This window comes from Podarcis filfolensis, assembly GCF_964270895.1.
Source record: "Podarcis filfolensis genome assembly, chromosome: 12".
In the NCBI taxonomy this organism is placed as follows: domain Eukaryota; kingdom Metazoa; phylum Chordata; class Lepidosauria; order Squamata; family Lacertidae; genus Podarcis; species Podarcis filfolensis.
The window spans coordinates 15,839,809-15,855,193 of NC_139614.1; the positions used below are offsets into that span (position 1 = coordinate 15,839,809).

The window sequence follows — 15,385 nt, forward strand, 5'->3', positions numbered from 1 at the left end:
AACACACACCCTGCAACCTCTATGCCAGGCATAGGCAAACCCGGCCCTCCAGATGTTTTTGGCCTACAACTCCCATCATCCCTAGCTAACAGGACAAGTGGTCAGGGGTGATGGGAGTTGTAGTCCCAAAATTTTCTGGAGGGCCGAGTTTGTCTATGCCTGCTCTACACTTAATAGATTCTCAGCTCTCCAACGTAATGTCTGTATAAATGCTTACTAGCCACTGCAGCATCCCTCAAGTCAATAAACTGAATGTGTGAAGGCAAAACGAGAAGTAGGGAAAATGCTCAAGACCCACTTCTGTTGCCTGTATTTCCTGACTTGAAGCGTTTAAAGGAAATTAAAACTACCACTTCTATCTAAACAAATGGAATGCTTCTTTCACATCTTGAAACAATTTTAATACTTCTAAATAGTAGACCTTCCAATAATGAATTTGGGGTTAGAATTTAATGCCATCATAAAAATTTACACAGCAGCGTATCCTGGAAAGAAGTTAATATACATCATGCAACAAGCACTTCATGTAATATGTAAAAAACTTTTGGTCCGGATTTCCATATATGGACATATAAATATGAAACTCTTTGAAGTGGCCTTCAGAACTCCCTATAACATGCATTACTAGAAATGGTTTAGGATGACTGCTACATGGCTTAGGGTTGCAATGTATTGCAAGATGCAGACTTGTTTGTGATCCGGAACTCACCAAAACCCTAAAAGGTATTTTATATAATAGACTTTTTATTTCTATTCTTTGAATATCGTATTGTTGTTTTATTGCTATGGCCAATGGCTGACGCAAATAAAGATTCATTCATTCATCTGGAACTCACAACTCTGGAACTTGTTAACGAATGAACTGACAACACATGTACAAAAGACTCGAAAAGACAAGAAAATCACTACGTTTATGACTGACATATACATTTTATATATATATATATATATATATATATATATATTTGTTTTTAGTTAAAAGAAATCTTCATCTGTAAACATAAGTATTCTGAATCAAATCTTATAGGCTGGAAAGAGGCAAAATAAAGACGGAAAATTGTCTTAGCACTGCTGTTTATTGTTTTCTGCTGTTGTCTTACTGATTATTGCTTTTATGACCTACTTAAACAATTTATGGGTGGTGTGTGTGTGTGTGTGTGTGTGTGTTTGTGTAACATACTTTTTACTACACGACTGTATCATATTTTGAATGCATGCACATGGTATTCTAAATTCATGACACAACCTAGACCTCACAGTGAGAATGAAATTGTAACAAAAGCTAAGATAATGTGAGAGTATAATAATCATTTCTGGTTATTATACTTACTAATTCTTGATTGAAAAACACTAACCCAAACCATGACTTAGCATGAACGAGTAAAAATTTGGATTCCCAAAGCAAATATAGTGGAATGTTCCTCTCTTGTTTTTTATGCTACGGTACTATCCAGGTTTAGTTTAGTGTTACGTCCAAGCCCAATTTTATGGTTTGACTCCCCCAGACAAACCATGAGTGGTAAACCAAAAACAAACTCTGTTCACAACCTGTGGTTTGTCTGGGATGAGACAAACCATGAACCTGGATTTGGATGTAAACTAAACCATGGCTTAGCCCTAGGTAGTGTCACAGCAGCAGAACTAGACGGGGAGGAACAATCTTCACTCAGGGAATCCACATGGTTGCATTACATGTGAACTGGATACTTCTACATTAGAAGAATTATTATTAACCAAATACTGAAAAATTCCCAAGCATCATAAAGATTTCTACGTGTTTTTGCCTGGGGGAAGAATAGCAGTGTCTGCAAATGATTTTAGTCAAGAAAATTATAGGGAGGGGAAGATGTTTTCTTTTCTAAAAAAGAAACATAGTATGGATCCAATTGGATTCAGCTAGTTTTTTAATTTTATTATTAAAATGGACGTTCCTATTCATTGCTCTCCAATGTTACATCAAGTAGAAATTTTACTTTGTTCTCTTCATTTGACGTCATACTGCAATTAGACCTATTCCTGTAAGACCTATTGCAGTCGTTAAGAGTCGTCAACAGGCTCATCACAGCTATCTGCCAATCACCCATTCCCACCACCCTTCTGAGTAATACCCCTCCCCACCTTCTCACTATATAGAAGGATCTGGCAACTTCTGTTTCAGTGTATCTGAAGAAGTGTGCATGCACACGAAAGCTCATACCAAGAACTAACTTAGTTGGTCTTTAAGGTGCTACTGGAAGGAAATTTTTTATTTTTTTTGCAATTAGAAATTTATTTTTAAAAACGCTATAGAAAGACACAAGTTTTTTTAGCTATGGAAATGTTCCAGTATTAAATGCAAACATATTGATTAACTGGAAAATGACCTTGAGATTCTAGAAAGTAGTAAAAAAGAGAGAGATAATTTGAAGCATATTATTTAAGCTTACCGTTCCTGTTGTGCCCAAAGAAAGGTGATTCATTTGTTGTGTCAGGGGGCCCATCATACTTGCTGGCTGCATGGACATTGTGTGGTCCATTGTTGGCGTTAACACAGCACCCTACAAACACACATAGGTTCTATCACAATGTTTACTTCAATTTCATATTTAACGACCCAAAACAAAATTCACCACATAAAACACATCTGATTCACACAAATGACTAGATACAGGGTGAGGGGAAAGAGAGGGAACCCACCAGATTTTGGAGCACCACTAAAGAGCAGCAAATTGTCAAATGTTAAGTTTGTTATTATTTTAACCAATATGGGGAGCACTTGGCTTTTCTGCCAAAACCTTCCATCGAAGGGTTTATTTTTAATCAACCTGAGTTACCGCCACAACTAAAGCCAGAAAGCAAAATGTCAGAGCAACATTACTGTTGCTTCAGGAATTATTATTGTTGTTGTTGTTAAATCGAATTTGTATGCTGTCCTATCCCCACAGGTCTCAGGGAGGTTCACAAGCTAAAATCACAATATAAGAAACACAAAATGCATAATCAAAACAAAAACAAACAACTCAATAACCCCCCTCCAACACATTTATTTATTTATACACTGCTATTTCATAAAATACATCAAAGCTGTTTACAACAAAAATACATAAAACATTGACGCCACTGCAAGCCTATTATATCCCAGTTCCTGAATTATATGCCAGCTCCTAATACACGCCATATTTGGCTTCCTAATCTTTACAAAGAAATACGCATAGGTGTGTAAACACCAGAGGAAACCAAATGCTCCTCACTGAACCTTTAGAATAGCCTACGTAAAAAATCTCATTCAATACTATTCTCCACAAATGCCCCTCTTTCTTTTCATATAAAAACTCAGTGGTACAACTTAGCATGGCAAATTAGTATATTTTTCCAGGTGCAAGAATGTATCCTCATGAATGGCATTTTAAAGTTTCTTGAAGGATCCCACATTGTTACAAATTTTTAAAATACAAAGAGCACTTATGCGGGGCTCATGTAAAGACATGTATACATGCAGTTAGATTGTTCACATTAATTCTTGAATAGAGAGCTTTCCCTGCTTTTCAGACTTTGGATGAGTGCAACTCCCTGTATGCTGCACAGGATCTGACCACAGTCTATAACGGCCTTGGCCCAGTATACCTGAAGGAGAGTCTCCACCCACATCGTTCAGCCTGGACACTGAGATCCAGCTCCGAGGGCCTTTGGCAGTTCCCTCACTATGAGACATGAAGCTACAGGGAACCAGGCAGAGGGCCTTCTTGGTAGCGGCGCCCAATCTGTGGAACACCCTCCAGTCAGATGTCAAGGAAATAAACAACTACCTTAATCCATAGAGCCTAGGGCTTGCCGATCAGAAGGTCGGCGGTTCGAATCCCTGCAACGGGGTGAGCTCCCATTGCTTGGTCCCTGCTCTTAGCAGTTTGAAAGCACGTCAAAGTGCAAGTAGATAAATAGGTACCACTCCAGCAGGAAGGTAAATGGCATTTCCATGCGATGCTCTGGTTTGTCCGAAGCGGCTTAGTCATGTGGGCCACATGACCCGGAAGCTGTACGCCGGCTCCCTCGGCCAATAAAGCGAGATGAGCGCCGCAACCCCAGAGTCGTCCACGACTGGACCTAATGGTCAGGGGTCCCTTTACCTTTACTCTTAGAAAACATCTGAAAACAGCCCTGTTTAGGGAAGTTTTTAATGTTTGATGTTTTATCGTGTTTTTAATATCCTGTTGGAAACCGCCCCAAGTGGCTGGAGAAACCCAGCCAGATGGGAGGGGAATAAATAATAAATTATTATTATTATTATAAAATAATGTGCACAAGGTGCTACATTGCGTAAAGATAGGGAGAGACAGGTGATAGCTATGTGATGATGAACAAGAGGAATAACTGATTGTGTTAGGCAAAGCATGCATAATAAGCCTATGGCAGGAAAGAGGGGGAAATTTCTTACCCATCTACAAATCTTGCTACGCTAGCATGAATTCCTCCACCTGCGCTCATCCGTTAGACATCAGTTCTATACAAAAAAGAGAGGGGGAATGGCCACGCAGACCATCCTACAGTTCTTCAAAGATACCGCAGAACTCAGCATCTTGTTAGAGTTAAGAGCCTCAATTAATACATAAATCTGCTTTGCCAACAGAAGAAGAAGAAACCCACAGATGAGACCCAGAGGTGAGTGACATGGGCTTGTTTATTTTCCTCAAGAGACTGAGAACATAATATTCCTGGCTGGCTAAAGGCTCTTTGAAGACATGAAAGTCACGCATGTGGTAGGCATTCACCTTTCTGCCAACTCCATTACAATAACGTCAAACACCAAGGGACTGACTGATGTTCAGAACAGCATCACTACTACAACGTATTGCAGCACCTGTGATTTACAGGCAGACATGCTATTCTCGATACAAGACACTGAGGTAGATCGCTTGGGGGGGAAAGCTGGCTGGCTGGCAGGGGGGCAATGTCTGCAATATGTTAAGCCTCTGAAGTCTGAATGGCTCACAGACACACCATTTTGCAAGTGTCACCAGGCTTATTAAGGTGAATGTTACCCATTTCCTGCCAAGATAAGAGCACATTAACTGTTTGATGCAAAGCTCTCCGTATGAACCCCGTTCCCTCCAAGTCTGAGGTCTGCTAAATAACTGCTGCTTCAGGGACCTTATTATGTGGACACAGTGATATTTTTCTAGAAAAAGAGGTGCCAGAACCAGTGGCGTAGCGTGGGTTGTCAGCACCCGGGGCAAGGCAAGTAATTTGCACCCCCTAACCCGTGGATTTGCGCCCCCTAACCCGTGGATTTGCGCCCCCTAACCCTAACCCCCAGATGTTGCGCCCGGTGCGGCCGGCCCCCCTGCACCCCCCACGCTACACCACTGGCCAGAACTGACCGTGAATGCCCCCCTTGTTCTCTGATAATGGCAAGGGCACCCACTTGAGAGGTGCCAGAACTGAGTTGTGGTGGGTTCTGGCTGAAAAAACCCCCTGTGTGGACGACAGATTGATCCCCACAAGAATGAGAGTTCAGAGTAGTGGGTCCTCCATATGCTGTCCGTTTTCACACACCCTCAATGCATTTCCAAAACAGGTGATCACGTCATTATTCTATTCTGCTTTTGGAAGTTAGTCCCTGATAGATTACTTTCTGCACCTCTTGTTACTTTAATTAATGTTTTATCTTATTTAAAGGTAAAGGTAAAGGTACCCCTGCCCGTACGGGCCAGTCGTGACCGACTCTAGGCTTGCGCGCTCATCGCGCTCAAGAGGCCGGGAGCCGGCGCCGTCCGAAGACACTTCCGGGTCACGTGGCCAGTGTGACGAAGCTGCAACTGGCGAGCCAGCACCAGCGCAGCGCACGGAAACGCCGTTTACCTTCCCGCTATAAAGCGGTACCTATTTATCTACTTGCACTTAGGGGTGCTTTCGAACCGCTAGGTGGGCAGGAGCTGGGACCGAACGGCGGGAGCTCACCCCGTTGCGGGGATTCGAACCACCAACCTTACAATCAGCAAGTCCTAGGCACTGAGGTTTTACCCACAACGCCACCCGCGTCCTTATTTACAATTATATTATCTTTTTTACAATTATATTAATTCCTATGTGTGGTTGTTAGATAGTATTGATCCCCTTGGCAGCTGTTTTTGAAAAGCAACCTAGAAATACAGAATGAATGCTCTCTTCTTTGGAATGTCATCTCTACAAACAATATTTTTTTAAAACACTGTGTACTGTTCTGATTTGATTATTATGAACTTTTTGGTGATCTTCTGAATGAAGATCCTTTCACCATGAACGATAACCCTGTTGCTTATTCTTCTTTCAAACAAATGATTTCCAGGGTTTGAGGCAATACCATGCAATATCCTTTATCTAAAGGAGACTGTAATTTTCTTGGACGTTCAATGTAGCCTGAGAATACAAACCATCTTCAGAATTGAGAGCTTGCAATTGTCTTGGAATATGTGTTGCTCAGACTCAGCTCTCCTGCATTAGTTATCAATATGATTCAGAAAGATGGGAAATGAGAGTAATCTGGAGGCACTCTTCATACATTGTGCCCTAAGGCCAAGATAAATTTGTTTGTTGAATTTTTTTACTTACACACACACCCACACACCAGTTTCTTCTCCTGCCTCTCATAATGACCTATCAAAAAGCGTCACTGACAGATTACCTTACTGCCAGTGGCAGCTACTGCCCTTTGGCACTGGTAGGGTCAGAGGGCAGGTTGGCTATCAGCAGGAAAAGCCAGGGGTCACAACAGGTGGAGCTAATGGTAGACAGATCCAGCTAATTCTGGCACTCTTCCTATTACCCTCTTCCCTTGCACAGAGACAAAGGACTCCGCTTTTTGCAGAAAAAGAAGGAAACGAATATATACACATGCAAATACACACAAACACCAGTTCCATATCCTATCGTATGCAGATGATCAATTTAGGGCCTGTAGCCATAAGAAATATTTGACTGTCAGAGGTGGCTGCAGCAATTAATTTCAGAAGTCCCCATGGAAAGCAAGAGGGGGAAAGTGTGTGTGTGTATACATGCGCAGGAGAAGAGAGCGGAAACCTGATTTGATTGTGTAAATTAAGGACACAGCTCATCAAGGGCAGGCAAGAAGGGGCTGTCTTAAGCATATCCGGTGCCATGGTGCAAAGATCCTTCCAGCGCCACCCCCCGGCAACTCCAAAACAAGGGAGGGGGCGGTGGAAAATGTCCTCTGCCTCCCCTACCGCCACGATCCCCGGCATGGTGGCAGGGATCAAGCAGGAAAACGTGCTGGCGGACATGCTGTCTGGCGTTGGGGCGCCTGAGAAGGCTGAGAACTGCCTTTCGCCAGGAAGGAGGAGGACAACGACCTGGAGCAGGGCCGTCTTTAGTAGATGCAGAGGCTTGAGAGGGAAGCTGCGCGCCCGCCAGCCATATAGAATCATAGAATCATAGAGTTGGAAGAGACCAGAAGGGCCATCGAGTCCAACCCCCTGCCAAGCAGGAAACACCATCAGAGCACTCCTGACATACGGTTGTCAAGCCTCTGCTTAAAGACCTCCAAAGAAGGAGACTCCACCACACTCCTTAGCAGCAAATTCCACTGTCGAACAGCTCTTACTGTCAGGAAGTTCTTCCTAATGTTTAGGTGGAATCGTCTTTCTTGTAGTTTGGATCCACTGCTCCGTGTCCGCTTCTCTGGAGCAGCAGAAAGCAACCTTTCTCCCTCCTCTATGTGACATCCTTTTATATATTTGAACACGGCTATCATATCACCCCTTAACCTCCTCTTCTCCAGGCTAAACATGCCCAGCTCCCTTAGCCGTTCCTCATAAGGCATCGTTTCCAGGCCTTTGACCATTTTGGTTGCCCTCCTCTGGACACGTTCCAGTTTGTCAGTGTCCTTCTTGAACTGTGGTGCCCATATAGTTGGCGGGGCACAGCTCGCGGGCGTGCAGGGAAAGGGGAGGCTGCCAGCAAAGCCGCGCAGCTTCCCCACTCGCTAGGGCGCCCCTGAGAGGCTGGCGCCCTGGCGCAACGAACCACTAAGACCAATGGGAAAGACGGCTCTGGGCAAGAACAACTTTTGCTGGTTAACTAGTGTAAATCCAAGCCACTGATCAGGTGGTACATCAGAAATAGCAATCCCTTAATCGCTTATACTTATACTGCCACCATTCTTTTAGTGCCACTAACAACATCCTCTCAAGTACTGTCATGATACCAAAGTCCAGAAGCCTTTTGTGCTACAACCTGCAGAACACTGCTAGCAGCCATCTTCCTTCTGATCACAGTTCTCTGGATACCACCCACCCACAAAAATATTTACTTGGGCAATTCATATACTGCTCAATTAACAATCGTTTCTAAGCAGCGTACAAGAAACTCAGCACAATGCAAATAAATATCAGTTAAAGTTATAAAATCATAGTCCTATTAAAATGTCTGCTGGAATAATAATAATAATAAAGTATTCAGAAGGTGCTAAAAGTTCAACAGGGAGGGGAACAGTTTGACCTGGGGTAGCTCAGTTGGTAGAGCATGAGACCCTTAACCTCAGAGTCGTGGGTTCGAACCCCATGGTGGGCAAAAAGATTACTGCATTGCGGGGGGTTGGACTAGATGACCCCCGGGGTCCCTTCCAACTTTACAATTCTATGACCTCAACTGGAATGGGGTTCTATAAAATTGATCCCACAGGGCAACCCACAGCTCCTGGTGGATATAAGTTGAGTATCTGGGCCATGGGGGGCGACTAGCAGTTACCTGAGGTTTAGGTTAAGAAGCATATATGAATCCAGGGAATATTTAAGGATTGTTCTCAATCATTGTTTTTGCTTTATTTTTCCCCCTTTACAAAATAAAAGAACGGATTTGGGGTAACTTCATGTTTCAGTAATAATCCAGTCTTAATGTTAACAAAATTAAACTGTGTGCAGCAAGGGGAACTGGATATTGACTCTCAGCTATTAAAAGCTCTTAGTGATGAGCAAGCCTGCCACCCTAATTCAGTTCATAACTGGGTGTGGCAAACTGAATTCTTCCCTTCTCCCCACTGCTCCTGAAAAAGATATAGCTCGATCAACTGAAAGTCCCTGCATAACTGCCCAAATCCCCTGCCACCATCCATGAACCCTCAGTATTCCTGGAAAATGACATTTCTCAGAACTAACAGTGTTTAGGTTGTTGGAAAGTAAAAAAGAAAAGGAAAAAAAGTTCTAACTCTTAATTTAATTCCTTTGTAGCGAATACAAGCATATTGAGTCAAAAACTTCCCAAATCCAGAGTATAATTCTTGCCTTCAAATATCCCATACACATTATATACTGTGCTGAAAATAAGGTGCTAGTATTTTCATATTAAAATGAAAAGTCATTCCATGCAAGCAAATTCATTTTTTTTTTCTATTTCTGCCCCGAAGAAATTTTCTCCAAGAAGTTGTTGAAAATATCTTCCTACTTTGCTGCTGGGCATGTGCAATCTGATCCATAATTATGCACATGATAAATGCAGCAAGACTAACCACTCTTTCAGAAGATAAATGTGTTCAATTACATGATAAAGTTTCACAGCTACCAAAATGTTTGCCAGAGTATGGGAATATAGCCTAATAATTATCACACTTAGTGCATCCTGATGTAAAGAAGTTGGAATTCTCCTATAAGGTTGTTTCCTACCATTAGTTGGAGGTGACTTTGCCCCACCCTGACACTTCATGGTATCTGCTCCTCTCCATGTGGCCCGTTTTGAACCAGCAGCATCAGCAGAATTACAGTATGGTATCACTGAGGTGCTGGGCCACTTGGAAATGTGGGGACGCGGTTTGGCTTTTGCCTGTGCCTTCCCGCAGAGGACCTTAAGGTCCATGAATAACCATAGTTTAGAGGTCCTTATGAAAGTCAGACTATCCTCCACCAGGGCCAGGGCCTTTTCAGTGATGGCTCCGACCTGGTGGAATGCACTGTCCCGTGAGACTAGGGCCCTTCAGGATTTAACCTCCTTCCATCGGGCCTGGCCTTTAATTTGAATTCAAGCTGATCTTTTATTTCCCTTCTCTTCCCTCCCCCGCCCCTTTTATGAAGACCCCACAGCTAATTCTCCTCTGACCTCCTTGCTGGCCCAAGTAGGACCAATTCAGCCAGCTAGCCTTGGGGATTATCTATTTTTTTTTATTGTTATTCATGTTTTTATACTGTATTTTATGCTGTTTTTATAATTAAGTGTTTTAAAGTGTTTTAAATTTGTTGTTACCCGCCCTGAGCCCAGTTTTTGAACCGGGAAGGGTGGGGTATAAATAAAAATTATTATTATTATTATTATTATTATTATTATTATTATTATTATTCCCCATGTTTCTCGGCTGGTGTTAAATTCTTCTTTGAGGATCCCCATATCAAGGCATGGGGTCATGGTGTGTTTGGCGCTTGCCTTTTCCCACCTTGCTCCTCTTGTCTTCAGAGACATGTTACACCTAGAATTCTAGTTTTTAAATGTGCACTAAACATCAGGCTCACTGGGGGAACATGCAATGTAGCAGCTTTATGGTCCTTCAGGTTCGAAGGTGGGACTTTTTGCCTTCCCCACTTTGCCTGGCGTTCATATTAGGCTCTTTAGGAGTACGTGGCGTAGAGGTTTCCAAGCCCTTACTTTGATCTAACGGGCTTTGCACCCTGGCTTCCCTTTTCATTCAAGTTAATGTTATAAGAATTCTAAGGTCTCAAATATAAATTAAATGTTCATAAATGCACAAGGCAAACACATACGTAAGTGGTATATAAACCACGTGTCTGAAATAGTACAGGAGAGCAACCCTGAAGCCATTTTGACTCTCCCAAATTGACCTCAAATATTTCTCTGCAAGGAGGAAGGAAATGGGAAAGCCTCTCCATTGTCTTTTGCTTACAAATCCTGTCTTAAGGGCATATTTGTGCATGAGTAGGGTGAGCCTGTGACCTGGATTCAGGAACTAAAGTATTACCCATCACAAAAGAATGGCCAGGCTGCTCAGGTAATGCAATCAATGACCATTATCAGGCATCCTGGTAGATAGGATTTCTGCTGTAGACCGCCTCCTTCTGTGATGTATGTATGATGTTTTAGGGGGGTGGTCTTGGGCTACAGCAGGGTGGGCAATTTCAAAAGTCCATACAAGGGCTTGCGCACCATTGTTCAGGGTTCTCTCCTCCGTCCTGTGTGTGGTGAGTGGGGGCCCTGTTGCAACAGTTTAATAAGGATCAGGCTTACTAGCTGCTCTGCTTCTCAATATACACTATCTGGCCCCTGTTATTTCTCCTACCGATAGGGAACTTACTTAAGGACCCTATACGGGTTCTTGGATACCCCATAAGGGAAAAGGAGCAGTTTTTTCTTATAACAATGTGAAGGCTCCACACTGTGGACCTGGTGCGACCTTTAGAGCGTGTTGGAATGCTGTTCATCTCCATTGCCTGCAACTTCCCTGCTTTCCTAAGAGATACTTTGTTGGCTAGAAAGCATGTCATCCATCACACCCTCATCTGCTTAGTGAAGCTGCAATGTGGTTGATTTTTCTGGACGTTATGGACCCATGTCTTACCATGTCTTACCAACCAGTGGATTTTATAGTACTACCAAGTACACCAGTAACTTCCGCAGAAAAACTACTATAGTATCCAGTACGAAGTTACCAGAACAGATGTACTCTGCAAACAAAAGTGCCGCCTAACTCACACAACTAAGAGATAATTTCCCAGCTCATACACTGGGGGCAGGAAACTCTTGGACCCCAGGGAGGTTCCTCATTTAGCCAATGGAGAAAATGGAATGTAAAGCTTGAGTGGAGTTAAAAAATACGTGTCTCTGTTGCCACGGGAAATATCTCTGTGTGTGATTGTGTCTCTGTGTTAAGACTGTGTTGCTTTTTGTGGATCTAGCCTCACCTAATACTGGAATGCAGCCCAAAAAACATTTCACTTGGGTAATGAGACCCTCAGCCCCCCAAAGCTACCCTAGGATCTCCCCATCATGTTCTCCAGGTGTCTTTCTTGTGTCTTGTATCTATGTCTCAGCTCATACGGGCAAAGTCAGTGGATAAGAGTCCATGTTGCTAGCCTTTGCACTCTGCACAGCACGATCCATGTGAAATCTTATTTGCCAAGCAGAGAAACTTATCATATGATTTCAGTATTTATTTATTTTGATATCGGTTCTGTTAAGTAGGTCATTTTATGAGATGAAATGGGAACATTCCAGCTGCAGATCACAAGTCTAACCTGTATATGCAAATATAGATATGCAGAATGACTTAGGTTGCTAGCACGATTGCTGTTCTTGGTTAACAAAGATCTGGTTGCTGGCTTGAATCCCTGAAAAGTTGGGATCAGAAGGTGGCTTGCGTTGATGGGGAGGAGGAGAGGAGGATTATTTGCACTATGGTCCCGCTGACTGTGCTCATTAATTAGGACTACCCAAAATGAAGGGTTTTTGTTTATGTAAAAGACTGCTTAGCTGCTGAGCAGTGGTCCCTGCAGAGCTCACCTGCTGTGTTGCTGACTGTATAAGCTTCATCCCCTGATTTCAAAGGAATGTAAATTTAAGAAAGCAATAGATCCATATGCAAAATAGTTAGCCATTGTTAATTGAATACATCAAATGAAAGTCATTCCCTGCTTAATTTGATCCCCTCGAAAAAAAATCAGATACCCCTCCTATTCAGCTACAGCTGTTCATAGGACAGATTGTGTTAATGTTATTTTGACCTAGATCAAAAAAGAAAGTACCAACATTTTCAAAAGTTTGACGGATTACTTGAAGCTCCTGCCAACCAGAGGTCCCATTCCTGGTAGTAAATGTATTTCGGTCACAGACCAGTTCCAGCTCACGTACAATATCAGGGAAATCATAAAACACGATAGGGATACATTTGGATTTACAGTTGGGTATAACAGGGACAATACAGATATACCAGCAGTTAAAAATATATAAATTAAATCTTAATCACTAAAATATAACCTAAAATTGTAATCACACTCCTGGTCTTAGCTCCTGACTTGCCTACATCCAAGCTCGACTCCTGACTGGCTAAGAGGTTCAAAAGTTTTCTGCACTGGCTCCCCATTTATGGAATGCTCTCCCCCAGGGAGGTTCAGCTGGTGGCTTCATTATACACCTTTAGGTACCAGGCAAAAACGTTTCTCTTTAACCAGACCTTTGGCTGACTGACATCCAATGTCCTTTTAAAATGTGTTGGAGAGGAAGGGGGTATTATTGGGTTGTTCTTGCTTTTAGTTTTATTATGTATTTTCTGTTTTTATATTGTGATTTTATCTTGTGAACCACCCTGAGATGTGCAGGTATAGGATGGTATACAAATGTAATTAATAATAATAGTAACAACAACAACAATAATCATATTTTTTTTTCTGTACTCAATGCTTGTAGATCACTGGTGTGTTGGAATTATCTTACCGACTCCACTGCCCATATTAACAGTCCATCAAACGCTTAATAGCTTACTTAACTTGTTCCTTCCACCAATACATCACATATATATATATATATATATATATATATATATATATATATATATATAATGTATGATATATATGCAGAGCTGGTTGGATCTACTTCTGGTCAATGCTACTTTCTGTTTACTCATGAGTATACTCCTGAGTATACCCCCATCATTCTGCCCGGACACTGAGGTCCAGCTTTGAGGGCCTTCTGGCGGTTCCCTCCCTGCGAGAAGTGAGGTTACAGGGAACCAAGCTGAGGGCCTTCTTGGTAGTGGTGCCCGCCCTGTGGAACGCCCTCCCGTCAGATGTCAAAAAGAACAACAACTACCTGAATTTTAGAAGACATCTATAAGCAGCCCTGTTTAGGGAAGTTTTTAATGTTTGATGTTTTATTGTGCTTTTAATATTCTATTGGGAGCCACTCAGAGTGGCTGGGGAAACCCACCCAGATGGGTGGGGTATAAATATATTATTATTATTATTATTATTATTATTATTATTATTATCCATTCTGTCTAGTTTCCAAATGATTATTATTACTATTATTGTTATTATTTAAAACATCTGCATGAAAACCGCTCAAAATACACTTTTCTAAATGCATTTTGAGATGTTTTTGAACCAAAAACTACGCTGCAACGTTCAGGAAGTATCAAACTAGGTAACTAAATTCTTGAATGTGTGGATCAGGTCCATTTGTACTGATATTCAAATTCACCAAGCATCCTTATACAGTGGTACCTCGGGTTAAGTACTTTATTTGTTCCGGAGGTTTGTTTTTAACCTGAAACTGTTCTTAACCTGAAGCACCACTTTAGCCCAAGGTACTATTTGTGGGTTAGCGGAGTCTGTAACCTGAAGCGTATGTAACCCACGGTACTACTATATATAGGTTAATATACCCACTATATACCCACTATATGAGCCAATATACCCACTATATCGGCCAACAAGAAAAGTTAAAATGTCAGAAACCTAAATAATGTACGGGCAAAATATTTGTACTGTTAGTGGATTTTGAGGATACAGGGACAAGTTTCAGAAGCTCAAACTGGAAGGAACTGAAGTTAGGTAGAGGTATACTTTACAGTTAAAGAAAACCTCACATTTAACCATATGAAAAACTAAGATGACATGGATCGCCTAAAGCAAGGCGGTCCAACACATGGTCGGAGGACAGAATGTGGCCCTCAAGGCCATTTTTGTGGCCATCAGCAACATTTGACGCACACACACACCCCCACAGCCCTCGTGCTACCTTCCTAAAGCTGGGTAAGCAAGGCACTGGGCTTTGGGAAGGAGTCGGGTGGACTCTGGGATCCTGCCAGAGCTTCATGCCTCCTTCTCAAAGCCTGGTGACTTGCTTATCCAGCTTTGGAAAGGCGCCATGAGGGCTGCGAGGAGGACATCAAATTTCAGTCTTACTCCTTCCTCCCGCGTGACAAAACAATGTGCAGCCCGCACGTCAAGTACTATTGCATCCCACTTCATATGAAAAGTTGGGCTGCCCTGCCCTAAAGAATCAATCAATCAATCACTAACCCTAAATTAGAGGTCCGAAGGAGACCGTATAGCACCTTCTATATTCACTAATGTTGCAACCGGAAAGGAGATTGCATATGCTAAATGATTCATAGAGGACAAATAATAATATATGCCTATATTGAGGTACAATATTACTTCACAGGTAACATATTAACATGACTATATGGACTAGGAGCCAAAGATCTCCTCTAAAAGCACATCAGAAGTGTTTGCATGAGGATTCTAATGCCATAATCACAATCAGATTGCAAAAGCTTCCTCAATTTCAAAAGTGGTTTGCCTGTGGACTGCCAATGTTCCAAAAAATGCAGGAAATGTCTCTTCCTTTGCAGATTCTGACATATGCAGAGTGATGCTGTCTGGTGCAACAATCTTCTTTGAGATTTTCATGGAGC

The 15,385-nt window shown here is 42.2% G+C and overlaps 1 protein-coding gene across 4 annotated transcripts in view; it reads right to left on the minus strand.

Moving 5' to 3' along the window:
• RBMS3 (RNA binding motif single stranded interacting protein 3) overlaps positions 1 to 15,385 on the minus strand; it is a gene marked incomplete at its 3' end in the record, with an annotated part of 470,025 nt that overhangs the window by 30,126 nt on the left and 424,514 nt on the right. For all 4 annotated transcript variants that reach the window (XM_083578126.1, XM_083578127.1, XM_083578125.1 and 1 more), the window contains exon 11: positions 2,427 to 2,537. In XM_083578126.1, coding sequence (XP_083434252.1) covers positions 2,427 to 2,537 — 111 coding nt within the window. The remainder of the gene's footprint in view (positions 1 to 2,426; positions 2,538 to 15,385) is intronic.